Source organism: Labeo rohita, chromosome 16 (genome assembly GCF_022985175.1).
Source record: "Labeo rohita strain BAU-BD-2019 chromosome 16, IGBB_LRoh.1.0, whole genome shotgun sequence".
In the NCBI taxonomy this organism is placed as follows: Eukaryota; Metazoa; Chordata; class Actinopteri; order Cypriniformes; family Cyprinidae; genus Labeo; species Labeo rohita.
Window position 1 is genome coordinate 16,004,410 of NC_066884.1, and position 25,086 is coordinate 16,029,495.

Here is a 25,086-nt window from a genome sequence, read left to right on the forward strand (position 1 = left end):
GTATTTTTGGAAAGATGGATGGATGGACGGATAGACAGACGGATGGATGCTAGATAGATAGATAGATAGATAGATAGATAGATAGATAGATAAATAGATGGATGGACAGACGAATCGATAGATAGATGGACGGACAGACAGATAGATAGATAGATAGATAGATAGATAGATAGATAGATAGACAGATGGATGGATGGACAGACAGATAAATAGACGGATGGATGGATGGATGCTAGATGATAGATAGATAGACGGATGGATTGATAGATAGATGATGGATGGACAGACAGATAGATAGATAGATAGATAGATAGATAGATAGATAGATAGATAGATAGATAGATAGACGGATGGATGGATGGATAGATAGATAGATAGATAGATAGATAGAGATAGATAGATAGATGATGGATGGACAGACAAATAGATAGATAGATAGATAGATAGATAGATAGATAGATAGATAGATAGGATGGATGGATGGATAGATAGATAGATAGATAGATAGATAGATAGATGGATGGACAGACAAATAGATAGATAGATAGATGGGTAGATGGATGGACAGATAGATAATGTGACGAGTCGGCTGCCTCCCCCCTAACTATCATCGTCACCCCGTCGGTAATCGCCGCCCTTCACCAGGCTCCCGACGGGAGTGGGCGTGTGGGAGGAGGAGGGGCGCTGAAACATCCAGGTCTGGCGGCGTGTGATGAGGCACACCTGATGTGAATGAAGCCTCACACCGCCGCTGTTAAAATGCCGAGTGGGCCTCTCCTCAGGAGACAGGTCTCTTCCCCGTGCATGCACGCTGGTGTCCTCGTGGGTCCAGGAAGGGTGCGTAGAGGGACGAGCTGCCGGACCCGTGGTCCGAGTGCGAGCCGCATGGAAATGGCTGCGGGCCCGCTTGAGGAAGTGCCGCCGCCAAGGAATGGATGAAGCCGCCAAGGAATGGATGAAGCCGCTACCCGCCACGTTGCCGCGGACCCCCGCGGGGAGCAAGTGCGGCCGCCGGACTCCGCCCCTTACCTGGACCCTTCCCTTCTGAACACTGCCCCTCCTTCACGGATTCCCTTCACGTCGAGGACACCAGATCCCCCATTTATTTTGGACACTTTTTCCCTCTTTTTGGACACTTTCTGTTTATTGTTTAATAAAAGCCTCTCCGAGGCCTGACGTCACGCCCACTGTGTCTGTCGCTTTGCTCCGCACCCGTGACAATAGATAGATAGATAGATAGATAGATAGATAGATAGACGGATGGATTGACAGATAGCTAGATGGATGGATGGACAGACAGATAAATAGACGGATGGATGGATGCTAGATAGATAGATAGATAGATAGATAGATGGATAGATGGATGGACAGACAAATAGACAGATAGATGGACGGACAGACAGATAGATAGATAGACGGATGGATGCATAGATAGATAGATGGATGGATGGACAGACAAATAGATAGATAGATAGATGGGTAGATGGATGGACAGACAAATAGATAGATAGACAGATAGATAGATAGATAGATAGACGGATGGATTGACAGACAGATAAATAGACGGATGGATGGATGCTAGATAGATAGATGGGTAGATGGATGGACAGACAAATAGACAGATAGATGGATGGACAGACAAATAGATAGATAGACAGATAGATAGATAGATAGACGGATGGATTGACAGACAGATAAATAGACGGATGGATGGATAGATAGATAGATAGGATGGGTAGATGGATGGATGGACAAACGGACAGATAGCTATCTAATTGATAGAATAATTGACTGATTGATTGATTGTTTGATCGATTGATTGATTTCCTCTGATCTTTCTCTTTTTACCTTCTTGTCCATCTTGTGTGTTGTTCTACATGCCTTGTTTAATAATGATCTTCTGGCGCAGATTCTTTGCAGTGCTGTCAGCTGGAGTCGCTGTGCCAGTGCAGGGCAGGCCGTGAGCCGCAACATACTTTTTATAGGCTTCCCGGATGATCCTAAAGGCCTGTACATTAGCATAGGGAATGTCTGTGATGGGGTCTCGGTAGAGCGCTGGCTTATGGGTAACAGGGCAGATCTCCTGGACAGGAATTCGAGGAGGTGGGGACTGGGGAAAGAAACGCTGAAAGGATTCATCATCACTGAATGTGATGTAGGTACGAGAGCATTTAGCAGGCCCCAATGGCAGGGAAGGGTTTACAGCAGCTGTGTTAGTGGAGACGACACTCGGTGGTGCAATAAGAGATGAATCTGACTGGGAAAGAGCTTGTGGAGGATGAGGGCCTGGATTCTGCTGGGCGTCCTGGTCCAAACTGTTATTGAGACAAAATGTATAAAGATGTAAAAGATATAAAAAGATATAAAGACAGAGGTGTACTAATTTTTTTCCTCATTAAATTTAATTGTTATAGTTGTTCTACAACTATAACAAAGATGAAACTCTTTAACTAAGTTCTTCGTTAGTATAAATAAATTAACATTTAACTTTATTATTAAATTTAAGTTTCTGTCTCTTTATGTTCTTTCTTTTTAGGTCAAATCAATGAATGGAGGAGTATTTGTAAATATGATGAAACTTCAGAGACTTTATCTACAAATTTTAAGTGCCAGGCAATATAAAGGTTAGATTAAAGTGTACGCACCCTTTGAAAGACCATAAAAGTCTTTTAATCAAAGTCTAAAGTCCAAAATCTAAGAGAAGTTAAAAGTAAACATTTAGTAAGAAATGAGGAAACAGGTGAAATACCCCTCTACATCAACGTTTTCCTCTTTAAGAGTGACGTCAGACACCAGAGGCATGAGCACAGAGTGATACCGGATAACAGATCCCACACATTGACGCTTCATATGAACCTGTCGTTTCTTATCAGCCTCCAAACGCTCATAGTTTTCTGCCAAAAAAAATTACAAACAGCTTTTAGTATTCAGGATTTATAAACAGAACAGTTTGAGGTTATCGGTTAATAATTCCTCACCTAGTGATCGAAGGTTAATCTCTGCTGTGACCTTGGCCTCTGCCAAAAGTTCAGCCTGGGTCAAAGGTCGCTCATGTCTTGTGCCTTTTCTTCGACGTGGAGCAACCTGCCTCTCCTGCAGCCTCAGATACGTCAGCCGTGTGTGTTCTGTTGTCGACTGACGTACCGACTTCCTGTCTAAAGACCAACACAATTTCAAAGTTTACTAAAATTTACTATGACGCACGATCCACAGTTTATGATGTGGTCATCACGTGTCTAAATTGTTGTTGTTCAAGAAAGTGATGCAAACTTTACTCACTGACAACTCACATTTTATTGCACTGGGAATCATGTAATTCTCATGAAAAAGAAATAATGACTTCAGTGACTTGTTTTTTGTTTGTGTTTTTTTGAGTATATTGTAAATGTGCAGTCAGAGGTTCATAGAAGTTATTATTTTTTGAAACCTCTGTTATCATTAACATTTACTCACTTCCTGTTGAATAATGTTGTTGACACATACTGATTACGTTCTTCATATTTTTACGGCAGTCAATTCCTTGGAAAGGGGAAGGGTAAATAATAAAAAAAAAAAAAAGAAAGAAAGAAAGAAAAGAAAAGAAAAGAATGGTGTTTCTGTATCACTGCATAAAAATGATAAGCAAAATAGTTATTTTAAGCAACTAAAAATTACATGCAACTCATAGCACTCAATCCATCAAGTTAAACATAGTTAATATTTTATAGTTAATATTTGTTATAGTAGTTAATATTTCTTTTCAGCAAACATTTTATTTCTGATACACATTACGTATATATTTTCATATATGAAATGTGTAACTATGCAAACAAAAAAAAAATTAGACAAAAGTTCATGAATATGTTCAGCTTTATGTACACTCATGTGCTTCTTAAAGGTACACTAATGACAAAACCTATGTTATGTACACTTCCAGTCAAAAGTTTTTGAACAGTAACATTTTTATTGTTTTTATTATTATTAAAGAAGTCTTTTCTGCTCACCAAGTCTGCATTAATTTGATCCAAAGTACAGCAAAAGCAGTAATACTGTGAAATATTTTTACTATTTAAAAAACTGCTTTCTATTTGAATATATTTTGAAATGTAATTTATTCTTGTGATTTCAAAGCTGAATTTTTAGCATCATTACTCCAGTCACATGATCCTTCAGAAATCTTTCTAATATTCTGATTTGCTGCTTAAAAACATTTATTATTATTATTATGTTGAAAACGGAGTAGAATTTTTCAGAAGAAATGAATAGAAAGTTCAGAAGAACAGCATTTATCTGAAATAGAAATCTTTTGTAACATTATAAATGTCTTCATCACCACTTTTGATCAATTTAAAGCATCCTTGCTAAAAAAAAGTATTGATTTCTACATTTTTCTCTCCAAAAAATTATACTGATTCCAAGCTTTTACATAGTATAGTATATAATGTTACAAATGCTTTTTATTTCGGATAAACACTGAACTTTAGATCTTTCTATTCATCAAAGATTCCTGAAAAAATGTACTCAACTGTTTTAAATATCAATAATAATAAAAATGAGCAAATCAGCATATTAGAATGATTTCTGAAGAATCATGTGATGCTTAAGACTGGAGTAATGATGCTGAAAATGTAGCTTTGATCACAGGAAAAAAAATTACTTAAAAAAAATAAAAAACATAAAAATAAAAAAAATCCAAATCAAAAACGTGGTGTCTGGTTCAGGGTCAGAAATTGGCTTTTCCATTAAGGGGCAATATTGATTTTTTTTTTTTTTTTTTACATTTGTGAGGGCAATTTTTATCATTTTTATAATATTAAAAAAATGTGTCTTTAATTTCAAATACTTAAATTTACCCAAATAATTTAATCAATTAAAAAAAACAGAACGTTTAAAATTGTTTCTGAATTATACATGTAAAGACAACGGGTGCCAAAATTATTGGAGATTACTGCTCTTTACAATAGAATAATGATTATTAACATCAACACAGAAAACAAACTAAAGTTTTTGTTTAGTTTTGGCCACATCTCATTCTGGCTACACAGTGCCCCCTTGTCTCAAATTTATGGGCCATTTTTGTTCATTTTGCAAGCCCTTGCTAATTTTCGACCCTGGTTCGGTTATGTCACATGTGCATGAGCAAATATAGTGCAAGATTCTCACTCTTGCTGATGTCCTCCTGTAGTTCAGGGGGGTTGTATTTGTCGATCTTTGTCTTGTCTGTCCTTCTAGGCAGTTCAGCCAGTTTGCGTTGTTTTGGTTTTTGCCGCACCACTTTAACTGGCTCCTACACAAACACAAGCTTTAAGGATTACAAGTAGCTTAAATATGAAAATCTGTCATCATTTACAAAACTGTATACACAGAATGTACTAGTCACTATTTTATATACAATTACAAAGAACAAAAACTGAATTCAAAGAAGATGCGAAAGCACCATAAATTAATCATAAAACTAGTCCATACGACTCATGCACTATATTCCCAGTCATCTGAAGCTATTATGGTAGATTTTATGATGGTTTATGGTAGTTTTCTTCTCTCCTGTACCTTGTAGGCTTTCGTCACCACTCTGCTCTTTCGACGTGGCCCATCCTCCTCCTGCTCGCTGTCGGGTTCATCCCCCTCATCAATGTCAAAATCACTGTCCACCTCATCTTCAGTTTCAGACAAGTCACCCTTATATTCTTCATCACCTGATTCCTGCAGAAATTAATTATGCAGGATTTAAAGTCACAGAGGAGACACTGGACATGCGCATATTATTTGCATATTCTTTATGTACTAATGTATAGAATCATTTTGTATTGAATATGTTAAATTATTTAATGTATTTTAAAAATATGAAGAACAATGTATTATGCTAATATATTACAACATATTTAATAATACATAAGGAATTGTACCTTTACATATACTGAAAATGTGACTTTATCTATATATATACAGATAAGGGTTTTTTTAGCATTGGTGGACTCAATAAAACCACAATGACTCCATAGAGTCATGTGATAATGGACAATAACAATCAGAGTGACAGGGCACATTATTACAGCTACAAGTCCAAACGTTCATGCTTAAGTATAAACGTATTACAGCTGCGGAAATGTGTCAGCACAAGCCCATGACAAGCCGCACAGGTGATATTTCATCACTCACGTCGTGAAATCCTCCATAGGTGGTCTTGTAGAACTCATCCTCCTCCTCTGCATCCAGCAGTTTGGACATGCGGTTTCCCGCAGTCTTTCGAGGAGCCCTGCTGAAAGCTAAACTCATCCTGACGCCTAAATCTATTTCACAGATATGCAGAGACGATAAGATACGTGTTTATAATAAAATGAATGACATGATAAGTTAAAATACAGCATGGGACCAGATTTCAGGATAGGACTCAACGCTGTTGCGTAAAGCAAAACATTACTGTATCATCAGGAGCGCATATGAAGGTTTTTAAAATATTATCAGATCACACCAGCTTGACAGCTGAATAAATGTCAGACTCACTAGTCTAATGTGGCTTTAAGCGAGTAATCGATGTAGAGATCTTGTTCCAGACCCAACTAATCTAACCCAACGAGGAGATTCATTGCACGGCCGCCAGGAGGAGACAGACATCCGGTAAGGACGGCTGTACTAAAGTAAACTCGTGTCGGGAAATGATTATTCTAGTTCATGTTCTGGTCTAACACCAGCTGTAGCATTGCCAATTAAAATGACATCAGGAAATTAAACGAGTCATTCTATCAAACAGGTCATTTCATTTTCATCAAATTGTTTTCAGTTTAAAATTTTATAAAATCTCCACTCACAAAAAAGCAGCATGGTTGACATAAACTGGAACTAAAATTGACTTAAAAATAATATTTTGATTTATACCTATGTAACCTTTGACACAATAGGCCTAATGTGGATGTTGTTCTCCTTGTTATTAAAGTTGTGGTCATGGATTATTTGCATCCAAGTGTCAGCAATATGATGTTTTATAAATAGTAGAACAATAAATAAACGCTATTTTATCTGTTTATGTTATGCTTGATGAATTTTGTCAAGCGTGAAAAACAACAAAATTAATGTTGAATGATAGTGGAACGTGACAACCTTTGAACTTGGCTTTTCTGAAAACTACTTAGTGGACTTAAACACTTGTCATAACTCATACGTTTTTAGAAATGATTATTAATTTGATCATTTTAATGAACGGCAATGGTATTTGTACATACTTTTGTCTAAAAAATCTTGATGAAACCCTGATAAAGATCTTAACGTATTTCAGATATGTACTGTATTAATCAGAACTGAAAGCAACATTCCAAAACAACATTCCCATAATCATTTTGCATATTCACATCATGAAAGACTCATGACGTATAAAAATGGCTTTTCCCAGGCAATTCCATTAAAAGAGACTGATTCTCATGGAGTTGGCCACTCAGTAGTCGATCCCCGCAAGGTAAATGAGAGACTTTAGATTAGCCAAGTCGCTCTGATTATTATTTAATACATGAGGATTTACTGCCAGTTCATTATTTAAAGCATTTTAAAAAACAATATTTAAGGTAAACTGAATGTGAAAATTGGCTGTTGGCCATTAACCGTTAAAATGCCAGGGGACTTCACCTTTGCGGGCTTTAAGGGAAAATGCCAAGTCCATACCAATTCAGCGGTTTTAAAAATTTGCAAAAGTCCATGGGGAAAAAACCTTTAGATGGAGAACCACTACTCATTTTACAAGAAAGCTGAATTTGAAAACAACAATGCTGTGTCAAACTGTAATCCTTTAAATGAGACAACAGGTACTCATTACAGGACTAGAATGTTAAAATCTACCTTAAGTAATTGCATCTTGGCAATGATCAAAATAAACTCTTCATTGGCTTGTGAGAAGAATTTCCCAGGAGGTCAAGACCATGTGAATTCCATGGTTCTGTATTTGCATTCCCTTTCCTGGTCTGGGAAAGGTTAAAGTACACATCTATTACCACCCATGCAGATCTCTCTTGTTCACACACACACACACACACACACACACACATGTTGGGTTTCCATGTTTTATGGGGACATTCCATAGGCGTAATGGTTTTTAAACTGTACAAACTGTATTTTCTATCACCCTACACCTATCTTATACCTAAACCTAGCCCTCACAGGAGAGTGTGCACACTTGTACTTTCTCAAAAAAACTCATTCTGCATGATTTATAAGCCTGTTTCCTCATGGGGACCTGAAAAATGTCCCCACAAGGTCAAAATTTACTGGTATTACTATCCTTGTGGGGACATTTGGTCCCCATAACGTGATAAATACCAGGTGCACACACACACACATAAGAGAATCCCTATATCCAAGTTTCCCTTGATGATTTTTTAAACAATATATAAAGAGTGTTATTTACCAAAATGGTGCTCATTGTATTTTTAATCTTTTAGATTACCCTAGACAATATGCTTTTGATAGTCTTTTCTGGGAAAGCAGTGAATGCAGCACTGACAGAACCCAATTGTCCTTGGAACAAAGCTGCAGTGTGTGTTTTAAGCAAACATTCAATGTCATTCCTTCTCAACCCATTTACATTCATTTGAAAACCAAAGCTAAAACTTGTGCACACCCACAAAACCCATCCTAACTATAAAAGTTTACATACTTTAAATGCTTCATAGTTCCTGTGTTTTAACCTTTTAAGCAAGCAGATTTGTTTTGAAGGTGGTTAAAATGTTCCAAATTCTTGTCATGCATTCACTTCCTCCCACGCCGAAGGTTATTTACAGCATAGGTGTGCTAGTATCGTAAGGAATAAGGAAGACGTTAGTGCCAAGATTTGGAAATGAAATGCAGATGTAAAGCTTCCCTCTGCCAGATGACAACCATTCTTTATTCAGAACTTTAAGTTCTAGAATCATTTGAACCAGGTGATTCTAGAATTTCTGTGGAGAATAAGCAAGTTTCGGGTTTTAAAAAGAACGCCGATGCCATCAATAAGTGCTTTGTATTCGGAATGGTATTTGGTTTCTTTTTTCTTTGATGTCTGCCATTCGTCTCCTTTTTTTCTCTCTCTCTCTGTCCCTCCTGCTGTCTTTTTAGAATACAAAAACATTGGTGATACTCAGAGGGGGCATGTTCATTCACAGAGGAAATCGAAGCTTTCCCCTCACAAACTTGAATTATACTGCACTGACATTAGTAGTGTTTACAGTCAGTTTGTTGTTGTTGTTGTGCGGTACAGAGCTCAAAGTCTCAACCGTGGGCGGTGTGATTGGTACCGTATGAAGGATGTCGTTGTTTGGGCCTCTGATATTATTCTGAGAGCCGATGTGGAATATGATCTCAGAACTCTGGAATGTGAAAACACGCTGCTGCCGGGAAACAAGCTTTGTGGGGGTGTTACATATCCCCCTTTTAGGCCAGTCTGGTGTGCAGACCACACGCCGCTGAAATGAGAGGTTAGATTAGATCAGAGCAAATGATAGATGAATCATATGAATGTTAGACATTACATAGAAATAGTGAGTAAAATGTTTCCATATAAAGGTTTGTTGTTTGTACAATCAGTAGAGAACCAGAATTCTTTGAGAACACAAACTAGTCCAGTTTGACTTGTGCCTGACCCAATTAGCAGTAGGGACATGTATGTTTTAAGGTATTTATGTTATATATAACCAGTTATTATTATATATCCAGTTATATGTGTTGTTGAGTCGACAAATTAGGGTTTCATTTGTTTTTGTTTTGACTGTCATTCCCTTCTGCATCATTGTCCATGTCAAAAGCATTACATCGTGACATTACATAAGGCCACTGGTTCTGTTTGGGCATGTTCAGAGACCGGACTCATGTTTTGACCTCAGAACAGAATGTTCTTGTCTGAATACATGGTGACGTAATGTCTCAGACGTCCAGCCCACCACTCGCTCACACCGTGACCTCTTTTTTTCCTGAAGCACAACGAAGAACCACTGCTTAAAAACATTCCTTTGAGATTCAGATCAATACTAAAGCATTTTGATGAGACAGATGTAAATCATGAGTATGCTTGTGAAACTTAAAAAAAAAATAGGACTAAAACACTCAAAAAATATATATTATTTATTTATTTTCTTTATTTTGTAAAAAAAAAAAAAATTCTTTCAAAAAAGAAATAGGCGCTGCCTTCTGTCGGCGCTGCGCATGCGCCACTCAGATTTGAGGAATGCGCTTGGAGATAGGTAAACACAGCACCGGTCATGAATTAGAAGTTCAAAACAAGGACTTTGTAAAGAAAAATGTCGGAGAGTTTTGATGTAAACCAAGAGGAGACTGGTTTTCCTTCAGTAAAGTAAGGAAACTTTGCTTCCTTTGCTCCTGTAAACAAACGTTGGTTTGTGCGAGACTCACCAGTGCATAAGCAATGCCAACGTCCTACGTCATCTGCCCGAAGCTGCTTTTGTGTACGACTAGTTGGCACAATCTAGATTAAAACAATTCTTATGTTTTGTTTATGGATATGTTTATGGACAGAGGCCGCTCCCACAATAGTTGATTGACATGAGTGTCTTACCTCAAATCAGTTGTAACAGTCCAACCTTCATGTTTCGATGCTGGAGCAGGGATGTAAGTTAGACAAGAATTAAGCGATTGAGGTGTTGTGTTGCTGGATGTAATAATGAACATAGTGATCTTCATTTACCCCTAACATCTGAACCACTGAAGATGCAGTGGATTACGTTTGTTTGTGAAGGGAATGCGCCTCCCGATCTACATATATCCGTCTATGCTTGCGCGAAACATTCATGATCCAGCTTCATTTACAGCAGAAGTGAGTTTAAGGGTTTTTTTTATGAATCTTCGCCTTTCCTAATAATGTGTTAGTTAGCAAGTTTTGCGGCTAAATGTGGCTAAAGTAAACAGGCTCATCAGTCCACAGAGAGAAGAGAGGGGCGGGGGAACAGAGCTCATTTGCATTTAAAGCAGCCTCAACCAGAATGAGATGGTTTTTGCAGAGCTGATTTTGACAAGGTAAAAAGGGTGTTGTTTTACACAACCATTGAGAATTTTTAACCAAAGTATATTATAGACTTTTCATTAAGACCCTAAAGAATCATATCAACTTGTGGAAAATGGGCATCCGATGACCCCTTTAAACAAAAATATCAATAGCCATTTAAGGCAAGCACTGCAGTTTAATCATGATCCAAACAAAGAAGCTACACACATGTTGCATGCTGTTGTTTTTGAATTAGAATTTAATTTACAGTTGAATTTAAATTAGATTGTATAATTTCAAGTTTTACCGCAAAAACAGAACGGTCTGACTTTATCTTTGTGAAATTATGCTACATAAAACATCTGCACGAAACAAAAATAGCAGATGGGCTGAATGAGATGCAAATTCGCTGTCTGACAGCAGGTGGCGCTTAAGGAATAACAGCGATAAATAGTTATTACTGTAAACAAAGTAGGGTGTGCTTATACTTTATACAGAGGAAGGAGAAGAACTATCTGGAAGACAGTTCCATTCAGTGATACATTTATGCAACCCCTCGCCCTCGATTTAACACTTATATTTTCTTCCTATCCACCTTTTTTTTAATGCATAAGTAAGCCTATGGGTGAGAATCCTGGTATAGCTGCTATAGGTGAACAACGAGAAGAATAGTATGAAAACCAGTGTGCTCATAATTAAGATAATACACATGTAAGATAAACATGTTAAAGGAGAAGTCCACTTCCAGAACAAAAATGTACAGATAATGTACTCACCCCCTTGTCATCCAAGATGTTCATGTCTTTCTTTCTTCAGTCGTAAAGAAATTATGTTTTTTGAGGAAAACATTTCAGGACTTTTCTCCATATTGGACTGCTATGGTTCCCCCCGAGTTTGAACTTCCAAAATGCAGTTTAAATGCAGCTTCAAACGATCCCAAACGCGGTTGTAAATGATCCTAGCCGAGAAAGAAGGGTCTTATCTAGCGAAATGATCGGTTATTTTCATAAAAATTACAGTTATGGTTTGTCGAAAAACTCCTATCTCATATTCTCCCTCAACTTCAAAATCGTCCTATATCGCTATATTTATATTTATATTTTACCCCTATATTATATTTATATATACCCCTATAAGCATCGTGAATGGTGAGCTTGCTCTGCCTGCTACAGTATTTTCTCTTTTTGCATCCGTCTTCAGCCTCTCTGGCCTCTGATAATGTCCTGTTATTTATTTTATCGCTGTCCCAGTAGCTCCCGACATTAACAGAAAAATAAGTACAAAAAATAGTACAAATACTAAAAAAAAAATGTATGTCATTTTGTATTATATTATGTTGTTTTCAGGAGCTTCTGGGACAGTGATAAAGAGTCAAAAGCGATCGACTGCTGACTATTGGTTTAGTTTTTTTTTCTGCGAATAAAGAAAGGAGTGAATGGATTTTCATCATTGTGTGGTTGTGTGCACTGCTAAGACACATTTATATGCAAACACCATGTAAAAGTGAATTTTGCATCTGATGTACCCTTTAAATAAACATCACAATTAAATGGACAAATGCAGCAGGTAGCAGGATGGAACATTTAGTCTAAAATTAAGCTGTCACTCAACTGGAGCTAGTCAGCTCACTGGTTAGTTTGTAGATATTGATAAACTTGCACTACCATTCAAAAATTTGGGGTTGTAAGATTTAATGTTTTTGCTCACCAAGGCTGTGTTTATTTGCTCAAAAATAATTGTGTATTATATACACGTTAAAATAACTGCTTGCTATTTTAATGTATTTAATACATAATTAATTCATTTGATGGCAAATCTGAATTTTCAACAGTCTTCAGTGTCATTCTAATATGCTGATTTGGTGATCAAGAAACAAGTCTTATCATTATCAGCTTTGAAAACTTTTAATTTTTTTTTGGAAACTGTGATACATTTCTTTCAGGAAAAAAAAATACAGCATTTATGTGAAGTCTTTACTATCACTTTTGATCAGTTTGACGCATCCTGTGTGATGCAAAATAAAATTGGATTGACATGCTAACTAATCATTATTAGCTATGTTAATAGCTTTGTTAAAGACCACTCTAAACTGAACAGATTTGCACACTTACACTACCAGTAAAATACTAAAAGTTTTTGAACAGTAAGATTTTTAATGTTTTTATAGAAGTCTCTTATGCTCACCAAGGCTGCATTTGTTTGTTCCAAAGTACAGAAAAACAGTAACATTTTGAAATAGTTTTACTATTTAAAATAACTGTTGAATATATTTTACATGAATATGTTTTAAAATTTAATTTATCCCAAAGCTGAATTTTTAGCATTATTACTCCAGTCACATGATCCTTTAGAAATCTTTCTATTCATCAAAATATCCTGAAAAAAAATGTACTCAACTGTTCTAAATATTGATAATAATAATAAAACTATTTCTTGAACAGCAAATCAGCATATTAGAATTTCTGAAGGATCATGTGACACTGAAGACTGGAGTAATGATGCTAAAAATTTAGCTTTGATCACAAGAATAAATTACATTTTAAAATATATTCAAATGGAAAACAGTTGTTTTAAATAGTAAAAATATTTCAAAAATGACTGTTTTTGTTGTCCTTTGGATCAAATAAATACAGGCTTGGTGAGCAGAAGAGACTTTTTTTAAAAAAAAAAAAAAAAAACCCATTAAAAATCTTACTGTTCAAAAACTTTTGACTGGTAGTTTATATATAACATAAACAGCATCATTTTACTTGTATAAATCTTAATTTAATGATACGCCAAAGTGTGAAAATATACCATAAATCAGTTTAAAAGTGCCCAGTATGAGAGTCAGTGGTGGACGAAGTACGCAAGTTGAGTACTTGAGTAAAAGTACAGATACATATAATAAATATTACTCCAGTAAAAGTAAAAGTGCTCCTCCTTTAATTTTACTCGAGTGAAAGTACAAAAGTACCCGATTTTTTATGTACTCAAGTAAAAAAGTACTGAAAGATTTGTTTTGCAATTTTATATAGACTACTTAATTGAATTTTATATTATCACATATTTTTTTATAATCCTACTGCTCAAAATACCTGGGATTTTTCCAAAAAATACATTTTTGTTGTTGATATGGACTATGTTGATGAGAGTGATGTAGTAATATTCAATATGAACACTGTAAAAAAAAAATCTGTAAAATGTACAGTAAAAAACCGGCAGCTGTGGTTATCAGAGTTTTACTGTAAAAGTTACGGTAGCAACATTTAACATTTTACGGTTTTAACTTAAATTTACAGGTAAATACTGTAATTTCATTAACTGATATAATTATTTACCAACGACTAATTTACCAACTTATTGAAGTACTGAAATCTGTTTTGTACCTTTGTAATACACTGATAACCACCAAAAGCAGGTGGTGATGAGAAAGTCGCATGATGAACGAAAGCTCATCACAAACAGCTTTTAAATATTAACATACATAGAAGATGCACAGTGTCATTCACACAATCACTAAACACCACCATGGTAACACACATGAAACTGAAATAATGCAATAAACATTAATTTAACAACATTAGATGTAACATACAACCCTATTGTACAAAACTAAGTAAAAACTAAGAAGAAAGAGTTATTTCAACAAAAAAACCATCAAATAAAAAAAAAATGTAACACAGGGAATTCTGGGAATGTCAATTTATGGTTATTCACTGTAAATTTTACAGTCTTTTACTGTTAACCATTTAACATGTTTTTACTGTAGCATTTTTACAGTTTTTTACTGTTAAATTCACCGGCATTTTTTACAGTGAACCTTACACTACGATGTACCTGAGAGAAAACAGATTTGACCATCAAATTTTCACCAGTAAGAAAAAAGTGTTTTAAAGCTTGTTTTGCATAACGTCACAGTTATATATGACATGAGAATAAGGCCTGAAGTTAGCAAGAACATTTTAAGGAAAATATAATTATATTTTCATAATGTTTTTTTTCCTTTCAAATATTGTATGTGTAAAAACGCCCCTGGCCAAATGCACCCAGAGGGCATCACTTTCCACTTTGATAATTACTGTAGTTACCATGTTCTGAACATCACATCCTTTCTAGTAATCTATCTAGGTGGTTGAATAAAAACATGTTGACTTTATATCTAAAAATTACCTCAACTTAGCACCAGCAAGCAGCTAGACAGTTTGCATCAGCTAACAATATTTACTTATTTTCAGTATGGTTTAATAAACATTCATATCTGTCTACTCTAGCTGATCCAAACAATATAAAATTTTATGCTGTTGCTAAACAATATAAAAACAGACGTCACGTAAGGCTACAAGCGTAGCATTTTAATAAAACTGCTAACGTTACATTAGCGAGGAATATGAACGTGCATGAGTTATATTTTATTTAAGCTGTTATTTAAATTTTTCATTTTTAATGTGTCTGAATTCAAGCATTTCAGTGCGCTTAAACAGATCACCTTTTACAGCAGATGTAATTCACAAACAACGGACAGCTTTGAACTAAATATGATTTTCAGTTATAATAATTAATCCTAAAATTAGACATTAGTAACTTACTTTTCGCAGCATCAGTCGCGCGCGCACAAGATCTCCCGGTTCTTACTTGTGAATTCAGTTGATTGGAGACTCGCTCTAAATGGATCATTTGAATCAGTGAGTTGTCGACTCGAGAACAGCTGCAATCGGATCATTCCAATTCGTCAATGAATCGTTTGGTGCGATTGGCGAATAAATTTAACAGGTTCGTTGAAAAGAATCAGTTTGTTCATGAATCAGACACCGCTTGTGCGTCTCAGAGCACGTGATATATTATAAGGAGTAACGATGTGTTTATGAAATGTAGTGAAGTAAAAAGTACGATCTTACGCTTTGGAATGTAGTGAAGTAAAAGTGAAAGTTACTCAAAATAAAACTACTCCAGTAAAGTAGAGATACTTGAAAAATGTACTTAAGTACAGCAAAGAGTATAGAAGTACCAAGAGGCGAAACTCAATAGAACGCTCCATAGCAACAGTTCCGCCCATGACATAACTGTGCTACCGCCATTTTGGACTGACACCTACACAAAACGCCGTAGAATAATACGAGCCAGTCGCGCTTGACCAACTTACAATGACTTATGTAAAGTTTTTATATATATGTATTTATATCTAAATTAAATATTATAGACAGGTCCCCTTCACCAATTGACTAGACTGTTTCATACTGCTTACTGTTTACCAAGTAAACCGATACAATTACTGCAAACCCTTTACTTACCCATATCTATGTTATATTGTATTTTTTTCCTTGTTAAGTTAAAAACTTAATGTAGTGAAATAACCAGATTCGATGTTTGGTAGTGATAGAGTCAGACACACTCAAATTTTTTTTTATTAAAAAATACATTTATAAAAAAATGGTACACATTCATAAAAAACTGTTCAAATTTATCACAAAATACGAACACCTAGCAACCATTGTCTCAAGGACTCCAACTATTGTGAGGTCTCTGTAATTTGTCATGTATTAAGTGAACACTGAACTGAAAATAGTAATAGATCAAAATCAAATAAGCAACAGAGATCAAAACCACCACCGGCAATTGTGTTAGAAGAGATTAAGAGAGAGAATATTTTTGTACTGTACCAAGCTGAAAGTCGGTTTGGAGAATTGTGTGAAGAGTTTTGCAAAAGTGACCTAAGTATTGAGAAATGTGTCCTAGCGTCTGTAAAAAACTGTATTAACTGTATATAAAATTCAACCCGCCAAAGTGGTAAGTGGGAGTGACTGTGTTACCCGCTACAGCTGAAATCAACCTGCATTTGGCGAGTTGGCGGATGTTAATGTCAAGCAGTCCTGCTAACAATTTAATATGTACTGTAAAATCAATTCATAGTTAAAATATTTCCCCTTGTTATTATTATTACCTTTGTGGATCACTTGGAAACCGGTGAAACGCAAAATCATGCCTGGTGGATTGATATTTGCTGCAATTTATTGCAGCACACTGCTTACGTTTCAGCCACTTGCTCGCTCGCATCTTCTACACACTTTTTGCAGGTGTCAGTCCAAAATGGCGGCAACGCCTCCGCAGCGCCATCTATAGACTGTTGCCCATATCAGTACAGAGTTTCGCCTCTTGGTACTTCTATACTCTTTGAGTACAGTAACGAACTACAACTACTTCGTTACTGCCCACCACTGATGAGAGTGCATATAGAAGTAAACACCACAGCAGGGTATTCAGGCACATGTGACTGAAAGGTGGGCAGTTAAAATGACAAGACAAGACCTATCTCACCCAAACATACACTGATATACACACGCCTTACTGACAATACAGCTGCTTGATGCATCAAGCGTCAAGCGTCAACGTTACATTCTTAAATACACAAACTGCCCTACGTGTGAGGAAGCATAAGTGTTGTATACTTGACTGCGCAAACATAAGCTAGCCAACAGTGCACATTTGAAACTTTTACAGTGTACAAAAGTGATAAACTGACTCATTTATATTAAAATATCATTTATTGTTTATTTTGGTTTAAAATGTGCTTTTGGTCTTTGAACAGAAACTAGACAAGGTGTATTCTCCTTCAGGCACGTAACCATCAAATCCAGATTCATTTGAAGGGTGCGACGCATACCAGTCATTGTAGCTGTCCTTATGACTTATAAGATCAGTTCTCTCTAAGGCTCTGAACACAGTTGGAGGCATAGAACGTCCTAACCACATCAACAACACCCACGTATCATTCATCACAGAAGGAAACTATGAAAGGCACTAACAAGATAATATTTATGCAGGCCTCTGCATGCACCTATGAATCAGTTTGTCGTGTCTGTCACCTTTTGATATAAACAAACTTTGATGATCCTTTTAAAGCTTTCTGGTGTCTAATGAAGATGCAGTTTGTCTTTAAATAACAATGTAAGATGAATGTGAATCAGACTGGGCGTAATGGTTTGGTAAGAATACAATGGAGTGAAATTAACAGGCTTTTCTTTTCCTCTTAGATGAATAATGTCAAAATGTGTCACTAATTGAATATACCAATAAAATGTTTCCTAAACAAAAACTTAATGCAAGACACTGACCAAGTATTCAACAAGACTAGAAATGTGCAACAAACAAATGTGCTTGACAATGGCTATGATGAAAAACCAGACAAAGACGGAATGAAGGGAATTTTACAAGTCACACAGGAAGTACATACGTAGACTGTAAAAATGAACAGGAAGAAAAACTATAAATTGATAACCTGTTGATCAGTTTTTCATTGAAATAACTGTTTCTTCTTAGTTTTTACTTATTAGATACTTGTGTAAATTTGGGTTTTGTGTTACATCTTATGTTGCTAAATGAGCATTGCATTAGTTTAGTGTAATTTGTGTTACCATGACAGTGTTTTGTATTTGTTTATGACACTGCGTAACTTCTATATATAAGTATTTACCTCATCTTGTGAGAAAGTTACTTGTAATACGCTTTGATTCAACATGTGTCTTTCTTATTACAACCTATGTTTTTAGGTTGTCAACATGGTATAAAGGTACAAAACAGATTTAGTACTTCACATTATATCAGCTAAAAAATATACTTTTTGGTACATTTAAGTTCAATCCATAAAACTTAAAACATTGCTACCACAACATTTTTAACCATAAATTTCACAGTTTTTTCTACATTGCACTTTTTGGCAAATAAATAAATAAATAAATAAATAAATACTGTACAACAATTAAACAATGAAACTCTAATATGAAATCAAGGGTTTGACTTTTCATATTTCCGTTTTATCTTGCAACTGCCAAGCTGTTGTTGTTTTTCAAAATTCCCAGGTTGAAGCAGTCAGTTTTTGTTTTCCACAAAAGTGTGGGAAGAAGACCAGTGAATGCCAGAGTACAAGGACATCAAAACATCAGGCCGTCATTGCCAACAGATCAGGCCAAGCTGGTATCTTCAAACAAACAGGACAAGCTGTGTCATGTTGTAGGTGACATCACAGACATGTGCAGCGACACCAGCGTAGCTCCATTGTGTACATTGTACATTTATGTACCCTTAGAGCATATGAAACTGCCCCCTTACCTTAGGTAAGCACCCAATCACCCAAACGCCACTTTAGCCGCTGGGACCACAGGCACTGTACCCTCTTACTTCCTGAAACATAATAATTAACTAAATATTTTTAAAAGCTATTTTATTTAAATCAATTTATTTTTACCATGAATACAGATTATGAATGAATAAATAGTAGAAGTGGACAAACAAATATTGAACGTCATGACATGATTTAAATAACAGTTGGGCGCGTTTGTGAGTCGTTGGTACAAACTTTGCAAAGCTGATTTTGTCTAAAACATTTAACGTTTAGCTATAATGGATTTAAGCATCTGATTCACCACAACTCCAACAACGAAAACGCGATTTCTACCAAAGCCCCCTCTAGAAACGTAAATGCCTCCCCAGTATGTGCTGGCGCCAACTCTGCTACTACCAATGGAATGTACTGAGATACTGAGATGCTTAAGGTGCAAATGACAACAAAGCCCTGCTGGAAATGTGTTTCTAAGTAACTAAACCCTGCATGGGAAAAAAGAAAAGACATCAAGTGAAATAAGAGTCGGTCGTGGGAACAGAGCAGTGACAAGCTCTCACGTGTTTATAGTTACTGTCAAGGTCAAGGTCAGTGTACTGTTAGTGTATAAATAACATGAGCTCTAAGTTGTTTGGACTTTCTCACAAAATGGTGATTTAAGCATGAATATTTTGCAGACTGTAAAACAACTTTTTTTCTTTTTTTTTCAGTCAAGGAACTATACAACCATATCTTATTATTCATAGGTATTGTTTATACCCACACATTTTTGTAGATTTGGATGGTAACACTTTAGAATAGGGAACACATATTAACTATTAATTAAGAGTTTTCCCTCAATAAACTCCTAATTTGCTGCTTATTAATACTTAGTAAGGTAGTTGTAAAAGGAGTAGTCCACTTCCAGAACAAAAAATTACAGATAATGTACTCACATCCAAAATGTTCATGCCTTTCTTTCTTCTCTTGTAAAGAAATTATGTTTTTTGAGGAAAACATTTCTGAATTATCTCCATACAGTGGACTTCAATGGTGCCCGTGAGTTTGAACGTCCAAAATGCAGTTTCCGTGCAGCTTAATAGGGCTCCAAATGATCCCAGCTGAGGAATAAGGTCTTATCTAGCGAAATGATCTGTCATTTTCTAAAGAAAAAGAAATTCTGTACTTTTTAACCTTAAATGTTCATCTTGTCTAGCTCTGCGACGCGTACTCTGTGTAATCCGGGTCAATACAGTTAGGGTAGATTAGAAAACTCCTATCTCATTTTCTCCTCCAACTTCAAAATTGTTCTACATCGCTGTTTTACCTTTTATTGTAAAGAGCGTTTGACCTTCTTTGCATGTTCACTTTGTAAACACTGGGTCGGTACTTCTGTGGCAATGTAGGATGATTTTAAAGTTAGAGGAGAAAATGAGATGGGAGTTTTTCAACATACCCTAACTGTATTGACCCAGATTACACACGTGCATGGCAAAGCTAGACAAGATGAGCATTTAAGGTTAAGAAGTATATATATTTTTATTTTTTAAGAAAACAGCAGATCGCTTTGCTAAATAAGACCCTTATTCCTCGGTTGGGATCGTTTAGAGCCCTTTGAAGCTGCATTGAAACTGCATTTTGCATTCTATATGGAGAGAAATCCCGAAATGTTTTCCTCAAAAACATAATTTCTTTACGACTGAAGAATAGCATGAACATCTTGGATGACAACAAAGTTTTTATCTGTAAATTTTTGTTAGTTTTGGAAGTGAACTACTAGTTTAGGTATTGGGTAGGATTAAAGGAGAAGTCCATTTCCAAATATAATGGTCCATTTCCAAAAATAATGTATTCACCCCTTTGTCACAACTTCTAAATCACACTAAGAAAGAAGTTTATTATAATCTACAAAACACTAAGAAAAAAATGTATTATATGTACAAAATAATTGTTTGCACAACAGGAAAGGAAAAAGGACAGGAAAGGACGTGACGTGTGGCGAAGTGTGGTACTCGGAATTTGTGCTCTGCATCCAAGTGCACACACACAGTAGTAAACACACACACACACACAGTGAACACACACCCTATGGTTACAAGCCCGACTCCCTAACCATTAGGCCATGGCTGCCCTACAAACGTCATATAAGCCATCTAAAGTCAAGTTGGTGTTTGATAAAGTTTGTTTCTTCATCTGAAAAATTGTAAGAAATTTGGCATTACATCACATTTTCACCAATGGATCCTCAGCAGTGAATAGGTGCCGTCAGAATGAGAATCCAAACAGCTGATAAAAACATCAAAATAATTCTCAAGTAATCTACATGACTCCAATCCATCATTTAACATTTTGTGAAGTGAAAAGCTGCTGCTTCACTCCTAAAAAAAAAAAAATAAAGGTGTTTCATGATGCCATAGAAGAACCTTTTTTGTTTAAATGGTTCCATAAAGAACCTTTGACATCTGAAGAACCTTTCTGTTTCACAAAAGGTTCTTTGTGGTGAAAGAAAGGTCTTCAAATTATAAAAAGGTAAGAAAGAGATGGTTCTTTAAAGATCCTTTGACTGAATGCTTCTTTGTGGAACCAAAAAAAGGTTCTTCTATGGCATCGCTTTTAAGAACCTTTTAAAAGCATCTTTATTTTAAAGAGTGTTGTATAGAATTAATCCAGATCAAGCACTGTTTAGAGAAAACAGCCCTGAACAGTTTTAAACAAATATGTCAATGAATTGATGTAAGAAGAAGTGACAGCTTTAAGTTAAAATGCCTTATAAAGATTATTTCTTACAAACACACAGCTTTTTGCTTCACAAGTAGTTGATTTCATACGATCATGTCGAGTAGGCTCATGTTTTATCAGTTGTTTGAACTCTTATTCTGACGGCACCCATTGACTGCAGTGGATTCATTGGCGAGCAAGTGATGCAATGCTAAATTTCTCCAAATCTGTTTCGATGAAGAAACAAAGAATTTGAGAGGGAGTAAATTTTCAGAAAAATTTGGGGTCAACTATTCCTTTAATAAAAGCATCATCATTTTCAGGTATATAGAAATAATACATGTGGAACGTATTATCTGTATGTACACCGAATATAGCATCTAATAACAGTTCTTTTGAACATTGTTCACGATCTCATGAAGCAGAAAGGAATTTGCATCGGTATTCGAACCTGTAATAGCAAGTGTTTTTAAAAAGTACAAAACACCCACACATTTGATAGAGGTGCTTTTGCAAGAGCACAAATTCAATACTCTAAAAATCTTGCATAATAGCAAGTTGTATATTGATTATATCCTCATGTTAATGAGTAAAAAAAGACACTTGCAAGTTCCTCAGAACCTTTGGCCTGTTTACTACATAATGCAGCGCATGCAAAACAGCTGACAGGTGAAAAATGATCCCTTTATATTTATCAGACCTTGCATGTGTTTACATTTTATCATCTGCAACATAAAACGTATGAGGATTTATTACTTAGAGTGCAATGTTTCCTCATTTACATTTCTGGCACGCCCTAGAACGAACATGCTGCAGCAAGAAATTCCTTGCCAACACCTTTTCCGAACATGACACTTTGCATGCTTTTACAGAGTATTTTCACATTCTTAATGGCAAAAGAATAATAAGTGTAAAGATACAACATACTTTGCATCATGCAAAATAATCACCAGTAATAAGTAAAGGGGAATCCTGGTTTTCTGATGACTTCCTTGATGTAAATAGGTGTGGTTTTGGCAGTTTCCTTATACTCATTCCTACAGATGACCAAATAGGTGAAGAGCTCAATGCTCTCTTTTGTACACATTGGACTTAACAGTGGGACACGTGCTTTTTAAAGAGAATAAAAGAAAAAAAATGCAGCAAAAGTGGATCTAGTTTTTCCATAAAAAATAACACATCTATTTCTCCATTTTCATATGACAGCATGTGACAAAAACCCCAGACATTACCATGATTATCAGCTTTTAAAATAGCAAAAAGGAGAACTCCGCTGAAAGAAGAAAAATTCCATAGGACTATTTTTGCATTTCACCTTGTAATATGAAAAAAAAAAATCCCATAACATCATGATTACCAACTGTTTTTAATTGTTCAGTTCACTTTTAAACACCCTATTCTGGTAATAAGTGTACATTAAAGTACAAGCCACATACAGTGCGTGTTCAATATATGGACCGTTCTTAAACGTCATCCTTCTGTGACACATGTGTCAAACTCCGGTCCTGGAAGGCCAGTGTCCTACGGACTGTTTCTCTAACCAGCTCCAAAACACCTGATTAACTGCTTCAGGTTTGTTTAATTAGAGTTGGAGCAGGACAATGGCCCTCCATGACATGACTACAGCTGACAATTACTGTTTTTTATCTGTGTTTTGGTGGTATTCAATATATTCCTTTCATTACAAGGCTGTGTTCTTTCTTTGGGCCTTTGCAGGTTTGGACAGTGGTAAAATTCCCCAAAAAACTATCATGAATTACCAGAATCTCACATAACAAAAGTGAAAGTGACTCTGCCTGACTCTGTGAAAGTGACTCTGAAAGAAGATTTCTGCTTGGGTGAAATAATTTACCTAGAAGCATTTAAAAGAAAAGAGGATGAGACAGTAGTTCTACTAGCACTGGTTTTTATTTCTTAAAAAAAACACAGGACTGTGAAATATACAGTAACAGCAGACATATGATATAGAGATTATATGAAAGTGCTTGAATTATTACAAAAATGGTTTTCATAAATATCTTAAGTTATGGTAATACATCACCAAAAAATACAAATTTTAAGGAAAAAAAAATACATATTTATTTTTATTTCTCAGAAAACACAGGAGCTGAAATATATATAGGGGTCATTCCATGGAATCGATGCCTTTTGCGTCCCTAAGAAATAATCAAACATTGATTTAATATAACAACAAATAAATGTGCAATTAAAAAAAAACATTACAATACTACGTATGCTTTCATCAATATTACCTAAGAAAAAATCTAATGTTTTTTTTTTATTATTATTATTATTTAAATAGCATTTATGCTGGTAAGGTTTAGTCCTGTCCCTCACTATGATTTTTCTTTTTCAGCAGGACTTTTAATTTGCAAAATGAAGGCAAAATGTTATGAAAATCACATTTGCATACTGTTGTAAATATAGTCTCATTGTTAAGCAATGTTTTTGGCATAAGTATGTCAGCCCTGTTACCCTCATCAAAAAATAAATGTACATGCAAGTGACATGATTTCTAGTAGGTTACATCTCTCAATCAGGATTCCAACACTTAAAACACAAGCATGTTTCTTTCATTCCTCTATAATGTTCTATTTTTGATCATTTATGAGGCTTGACTGTTACCATTTTTAAATTTTAAATGTAAACAATTATTTCTTACATTTAATATAATCAATATCTACAAGTAAAATTCTTTCAAAGTGTACAATATGTGCTTTTGTGAACTTCACTATTAGCTAGCAATTAGCAAATCTGTTTGAAATTACTTTTTAGAGTAACAGGTTTTGACGTGGGTAACAGGGATGAAATTGATTAGGTCTGACCCTGTTTTTAACTGTTTTTAAGATTGTCTGTGTAAAATTCAAGCATTTTAAAGGTCACCCTAAGTATATTATTGAGCTAATGCCTATTTCATTCAGTGACATATGAGTTCCAATTAAACTACAGTAACTAGTAATGGTTGTGTCGGTAACATGGTTGACAAAAATACCAACATGAGGTAGAAAAATAGTCATAAAATAATAAATTGCATAACCTGAGATGGCACAATACAATTTCTTGTTATTGTAAGGTGTCTTCATTTCATGGATATTTAAAAAATATTGATTAAACATATTTTATTTTTCAGTTTTTCCAAGTGGAAAGGCACCGATTTCGTGGAATGACCCATAGATAAAACCAGAATTGTACAAAACACACAGACTATATGGAATCATGAAGTGCTTGAATTAATACAAAATGATGTACATATACAGTGCTGCTTGAAAGTTTGTGAACCCTTTAGATTTTTCCTGAAAGTTGACAAAGAGAACCCAAACAAATGAGACAAAAAAAAAAAAAACTTTGTTATTAATTT

At 35.4% G+C, this 25,086-nt stretch overlaps 1 protein-coding gene across 2 annotated transcripts in view; it reads right to left on the reverse strand.

The window, feature by feature from the left end:
- Window positions 1–1,472: 1,472 nt before the first annotated feature.
- Window positions 1,473–25,086, reverse strand: part of vps72b (vacuolar protein sorting 72 homolog b) — a 30,399-nt gene continuing 6,785 nt past the window's right edge. Inside the window, exons 2-9 of one of the 2 annotated variants that reach the window (XM_051131418.1) lie at window positions 11,713–11,894; window positions 6,139–9,404; window positions 5,530–5,682; window positions 5,143–5,266; window positions 3,454–3,519; window positions 2,979–3,155; window positions 2,750–2,894; window positions 1,473–2,315 (exon numbers count right to left, since the gene is read on the reverse strand). In XM_051131418.1, the coding sequence (XP_050987375.1) occupies window positions 1,874–2,315; window positions 2,750–2,894; window positions 2,979–3,155; window positions 3,454–3,519; window positions 5,143–5,266; window positions 5,530–5,682; window positions 6,139–6,255 (1,224 nt within the window). In that variant the 5' untranslated portion in view covers window positions 6,256–9,404; window positions 11,713–11,894 and the 3' untranslated portion in view covers window positions 1,473–1,873. Of the gene's footprint in view, window positions 2,316–2,749; window positions 2,895–2,978; window positions 3,156–3,453; window positions 3,520–5,142; window positions 5,267–5,529; window positions 5,683–6,138; window positions 11,895–25,086 lie in introns of both variants that reach the window. The other variant, XM_051131419.1, reaches the window with a different exon arrangement.